Below are 6,000 nucleotides of genomic sequence, written 5' to 3'. Positions count from 1 at the left end.
TCAGAACATCATCACCACTCCACCAAACCTACAGACTAACTGTCACCAGGACATCTCAGAACATCAGCACTCCACCCAAACTTCATCCAGAGAACCACAGACTAGCACACACACTCCTCCAACCACAAGGTTCTGCTTTTCTCTACATCACAGAACAGAACAAGAACAGAACAGAACCAGACAGAACTCAGGCACAGTTACTCCCACTAAGTTCTGACTGATTTCTTATTGAGTTCTTATGAAGTTCTGATCGAGTTCTGATCGTGTAGGTGGAGAAGTGAGCTCCACGCCCCCCGGTGGTTCCTCATGTCGGTGTGTGTTCTCCTCTAACGTCTCACACTGAGCTGCTGTTTGCTGCGGAAGCTTCAGTGGTTTCTTCCAGCATGACAGCAGGAGTGAGAACCTTCAGAAACACGTCTGGTGACGAGCTAACACACGTCGCTAACACACTGTGTCACCGTGACACCCTGGAACTGGCTTCAGAGCCACTGTGACCTTGACCAGGAGAACACTCTTATTAAACACGTATTACTGACTGCCTGATCCTGGTCAGGGCTGTGGTGAATCCAAAGCATCAGACACACACACACACACACACACTTGCTGATATCTATGTGCATGTGGAAGCAGCTAATCCACCTTCTGCATGTCAGTATTGATCTGTGCACCTTTAAATGGATATTTGGGGATTATTTAGGAGGAAGGGGGGGTTAGTCTGAGAAGCATTTCTAACAGCATCACTCTACACACACGAGCTCAGGACTCACCAGATCCCCGTCTGTCCGTCTGTCCCCTGTCAGACCTCCAGCTGTCCTGAACTCCACCCAGACCTGCTTGATAAAAAACTTCTTCTTTGGTTCCTGTGTTGGTTCCTGATCTGCTCTGGCTCTGTGAGGGAGGGGTTCCACACCCAGAGTTCACTCTCTCACAGACTGCAGGAGAACACAGAAGAACGAAGCAGAATGAAGCAGGGTGGGTCGAGTACAAACACTCAGTGTTTCTCTCAGTCCTCCTGGGTTCCTCTCAGGTTCTCCTCAGATTCCACACTCCTGCTGGAGCTTGTGTGTGAGTCTTTGTTCTGGTTTTCACAACTCGCTCACTCGCTCGCCCTCTCTCTCTCTCTCTCTCTCTCCTCCCTCTCAAACTATCAGTTTCCTGCACACCAAAAAAGGAAGTGACTTTTCTCCCTCCTCTCCGAGCCTTCAGACTGCAAACGTGTAGATACACGTACACACACACACACACACGTACACACACACACACACACACACACACTGAGCTGTGTTTGTTAGGATGGTAAACTGACCCCAGAGCAGCAGCAGCGAGTTTAGACTCGTGTGTCTTTTCTCCACGTGCTTCAGACCCTGCAGGCTCAGATACACAGATCCAGATGTTTAACTTCACACACACACACACTAATATACACATTCCATTACACACCCACACTTGATACTCATACACACACACACACACACTCAGATAATACACAAACATAAAACATTACCACTAACACACAAACTCATACACACACACACACTGAGATGCAACTGAGGAAACTAAAGTAGAAGACTGAAGTGAAGCAACAACACACACACTGACCTCTATTTATTCATACACTTCTAACAGGAAACCACACACACACACACACGCAGTTCCACGTTAATCTATTCCCATCATTGTTTGTGGATGTAGATAAAGAGAAAGATACAGATGAGCAGAAGTTCATTCTCCAGAACTCCTGTTCTTTATTCCTCTCAGCTCCTCCTGGATTGGTTCAGGGGTTGGAACAGGTTTTACAGAGCGAGTGAGTTTGATGAGGACTTCTTCTCTCTCTGGACAGGGTGCACATATTTTGGAGAAGAGAACATATTAAATTGCTCTAAATTGGATCGTTCTGACTTGATAAGTACAGGACATGACACCGTGGATCAAACACACACATCTGTGTTGTGTTTTCAATAGTATGTGGACGTGTTGCTTATAATATTCTGTACACACACTATTAATAATGATGATGATGATGATAACATGATGATGACGGGGTGAAGCTGAACAGCTTCGGTTTTAATTCGTTTTTCTTAAATGAACAGGAGAAATATTAAAGAGTTCTGATTCTGAACTTCCTCATCAACACTGCACACACACACACACACACACACACACACACACACACACTGTGCAGATTTTAAACATAACAGAGACAGAAATGAAACCCAATATTTATGATAAATCATTTATTTACAGGCTTCACATGTACATAATAAACAGAAGTAATAAATAAAGGATCAGTTCTGTGTTCTCCACACTTCAGTGCATTTATGATGATACAGTAAACACAAACGAGTCCCTTGGCACAAGTTTAGCACAGATGATCCACCCGCGTGCTTGGTCGTGATTGGATTGTAACTCATGTCAGTCATGTCTTTCAGCCAATCACGGGCAAGCGAGTGGGCTGGCTGATCAATGGGGGCAAAATTCAGAAGAACAGTCGCATGCAGACTCCGCCCACGCTTAGAAATACGTCCAATTAGCTAATTAAGGTCCCAAAGTAATTGGGGCTTGTAAACCCGCCCCCTTTTAAGGCCACCAATAGGAAAGAGCGTGTGTAGGAGTAATTAGATTAGCATCCCTGTGTGCAAACCGCTCAGTGTAGGTGTGATCAGATCTGAGATCAGACGCCCCAAGTGCACATAATTCTGCATAGCTGGTGCAACTGGGACCAGCTGGACAGGATTTAGATTAGATTTAGGATCAGACTGTTATGGATTATGTGTGTGTGTGTGTGTGTGTGTGTGTGTGTGGGAGAGGCTTCTCCATCTTTCATTCAGTGGTTTCATTTCCCCATCTTCCAAAAACATGGCCTCTCACTTCCTCCCTTATTTTTAGCTTCTCCTTTTACTGCACTCTCACTCACCCTCTCACCCTCACTCTCACCCTCTCTCTCTCACCCTCACTCTCACCCTCTCTCTCTCACCCTCACCCTCTCACCCTCACTCTCACCCTCTCTCTCTCACCCTCTCTCTGTCCCTAGCTCTCTCTACCTGCCCTCCTCCGTGTGTCGTCTCTCACTCTTCAGTCTGATGAACTCCTTGGCAACCTCGTCGTCATGGCGCTGGGCGAGGATGCGGAGCGTGGTGGCGCCCGTCTGATCGGTGCTGATGCTCGGTGCCAGCGGGCACCAGCACACGAAGCTCTGCTTCTCGGGTACGACGGCCAGGGACAGGGGGATCACGGCCACGCCCACCACTCGGTCCGCACGCCCAAAGCAGTAATCCTTCACTGTTAGCTGCAGCTCGTAGCACTCAGCACTCACAGCTTTACCCAACTCACTGTAACAAAGGTGGGGGGGGGGGGGGGGGGAGGCAAAAGTAATGAGACGCTTAATATTTAATGCACTAAAGTCTACAAAAACATGTTCCTGTGTCCAGGGGTGGAACACACATCTCTCAGTGTGTGTGTGTGTGGTTCAGACTCACAACTGGAAGCTCTCGTTGTACTTGGCTGACCAGCAGTTGTTCTTGGACTTGGTGGTGAACTTGCGCTTCTTATCAGAGAGCATCGGACCAATCAGACTGACCTCCACGAACGGCCTGAACAGTCCTGACGTCTGCCACTTCATATCGTTCACCGCGATCACTGAGACAGAGAGAGAGACACAGAGAGACAGAGAGAGAGAGAGGTTATAAAAATAAATAAATGGCTGTATATTAACATGTGAACGCATGCTGCTTTGTGATGGGTTTCTGGGTGGCTCCAGGACCCACTGTGATCCTGACCAGGAATACATGTCAGTATATGAATATGATCCTGCAACGTCTCGCACCTTTAATGAGGAGCTTCTGCTCTGTGTTGACAGCAGGGGGCGCCGTGTCCATTTGAATCACAGCCTCGCCTATAGGCTGGTTCACTCCAGTGGCTGCAACACACACACACACACACACACACACACACACACACACACACGATTAACACTACATTATGACAGTGTTAAGTAAATGAACACTGTGTGTACAGAGGAGTGAAAACAGTGAGGTGGGGGTACGGGGGGGGGGGGGGGGGTACTACTAACCTTTTTCGGGACGGATGCTCTCTGTAGGTGTGACCCTCACACTCACCCCATTGTGCACTACAGAGAGAACACAGTGCACACGTTTACATTCATCCTCCTACAGATCCTGTATCTATATATATTTATATACATGGTAAAAATACACAGCGTGGACAAAATAATAGAAACAGCCCATAGAAGGGAGTTGAATTTTGAAGTGAATAAATAAAGTGCTAAATCTGACATGAATGAGCCACCATACAGCCAAAAGTATGTGGACACCCCTCCTAATGATACATAACTTCAGTAAAATAAACATGAAATCACTTCATATTCGGTACTGAACTCTGCTTCCTAACCCTGCTGTACCTGCTAACTGTCACTAATAAGTGAATGAATGTGTGAGTGTGTGTGTGTGTTACCTTGAGCACGCTGTGTGTTGATGAAGGTGTGTACGAGTTTGTCGGTGCTCTGTGTGTAGAGAGACAGAGCGTACTGGAGGGACTGGAGCTCAGAGCTCTTCTCCAGGTACGACTTCCTCAAGCCATCACCTCCAGCATGGAAGAAGTTCTACACACACACACACACACACACACACACACACACACACTCAGATCATTCCAGACTCATTAAAAGAGAGAGAGAGAGGGGTAAAGATAATGCCTTTATTTTCTTTATCTCACCTTTATGGTGTCCAGCGCTCCCTCCATGATCAAACACTGCCTCGGGGTCAGAGCTCTGGCCTCAACACCTCCCTGTAACCACCCACATTATCACTTACTGACATCAACACTGAACCTCAATACTGAACACTGAAGCATTCTAAACACTATTACTAGCACACACATGTTAATAGTTTGTGTGTGTGTGTGTTAATGAGGGACGTACCTTGAGTTTGGAGAGCTCTTTGGCTGCAGTGAGAAGCTGAGCACCCTGCAGCACACACACACACACACACACACACACACACACAGTGGTGTGTATAAGAGTAATGATTTGATTACATGTGTAGCCGAACATGACGTGTGTTTATGTGTGGAGAATTTCTCACTATACAGTATCAGCTACCATCAACTAAACACTACACACACACACACACACACACACACACACACACACACACACAGAATATTCATCAAGTCTCTGCAGCAATCAGAAGCAGAGGAATGTAAACAAACAAGCTGCTCCAGTCATCAACAGCACAGAGAAAAACAGACGTGTGTGTGTGTGTGTGTGTGTGTGTGTGTGTGTGTACGTACAATACTGTCGTTGCTCTCGGGCAGCACGATGGTTTTCTCCATACAGATCAAAACGTTCCTCCACAGATCCTTCAGCACCCGCTTCAGCACCGTCTTCTCACACACATCTGCAAACACACTCAGACTGCACACACACACACACACATTTTTGTCACCAATCCAAAAGAATTCCAGTCAGTTCCAGGCTCTGGGACTTACCGAACCACAGTGAGAGCTTGGCTTGACGTGAGTAATGAATCTGATGGGAACTTACTGTGAGTCGAGGAACTCCATGAGCGGCCTGAGCACGGCGACCGCGTCCGATTCTGCACTGCTCCTGGAGTTCATGTTCAGAGGTCCTTTCATCTGATACACCACGTCCCCCACCTGACGCATACACGCCCCGATACGGGTCTGAAAACTACACACACACACACACACGTTAACCCTTTAGAGCCGGCCCATTCAAATTTCGAAACAATAATTTCGATGGCTTAAAGCCTTGTATCTCCGCCGTCCAATCACTGATTGTAAATCTGAAAACTGCCCCAGGTAGCTGACAACCCAGTCTAAAAGGCAATATCATTGGTCAAGCGGTTTGTGTCGTGGCTGGTTTGCATATTTAATGAGAAGGCGGAGAATGTATTTTTTTCATTTGCCCCGCCCTCACACGGAGCGCTGCTGAGACAGTGGACTGGAGAACAACACAGAAAG

The 6,000-nt window shown here is 47.1% G+C and overlaps 2 protein-coding genes across 2 annotated transcripts in view; both read right to left on the bottom strand.

The window, feature by feature from the left end:
• Window positions 1-3,034, bottom strand: part of atp8b5a (ATPase phospholipid transporting 8B5a) — a 20,256-nt gene extending 17,222 nt beyond the window's left edge. Inside the window, exons 1-3 of the mRNA XM_063017770.1 lie at window positions 3,015-3,034; window positions 1,307-1,364; window positions 768-1,155 (exon numbers count right to left, since the gene is read on the bottom strand). The gene's annotated coding sequence lies outside the window, so the exon portion shown is untranslated. The remainder of the gene's footprint in view (window positions 1-767; window positions 1,156-1,306; window positions 1,365-3,014) is intronic.
• Window positions 2,220-6,000, bottom strand: part of LOC134335765 (protein unc-13 homolog B) — a 59,930-nt gene continuing 56,149 nt past the window's right edge. Inside the window, exons 32-40 of the mRNA XM_063018358.1 lie at window positions 5,561-5,707; window positions 5,308-5,431; window positions 4,937-4,981; window positions 4,732-4,803; window positions 4,471-4,618; window positions 4,070-4,126; window positions 3,824-3,916; window positions 3,477-3,636; window positions 2,220-3,329 (exon numbers count right to left, since the gene is read on the bottom strand). Of these exons, the coding sequence (XP_062874428.1) occupies window positions 3,038-3,329; window positions 3,477-3,636; window positions 3,824-3,916; window positions 4,070-4,126; window positions 4,471-4,618; window positions 4,732-4,803; window positions 4,937-4,981; window positions 5,308-5,431; window positions 5,561-5,707 (1,138 nt within the window). The 3' untranslated portion in view covers window positions 2,220-3,037. The remainder of the gene's footprint in view (window positions 3,330-3,476; window positions 3,637-3,823; window positions 3,917-4,069; window positions 4,127-4,470; window positions 4,619-4,731; window positions 4,804-4,936; window positions 4,982-5,307; window positions 5,432-5,560; window positions 5,708-6,000) is intronic.

The sequence above is a fragment of the Trichomycterus rosablanca genome, chromosome 21, assembly GCF_030014385.1.
Source record: "Trichomycterus rosablanca isolate fTriRos1 chromosome 21, fTriRos1.hap1, whole genome shotgun sequence".
Lineage (NCBI taxonomy): Eukaryota > Metazoa > Chordata > Actinopteri > Siluriformes > Trichomycteridae > Trichomycterus > Trichomycterus rosablanca.
This window is presented reverse-complemented; position numbering and strand designations above follow the sequence as displayed.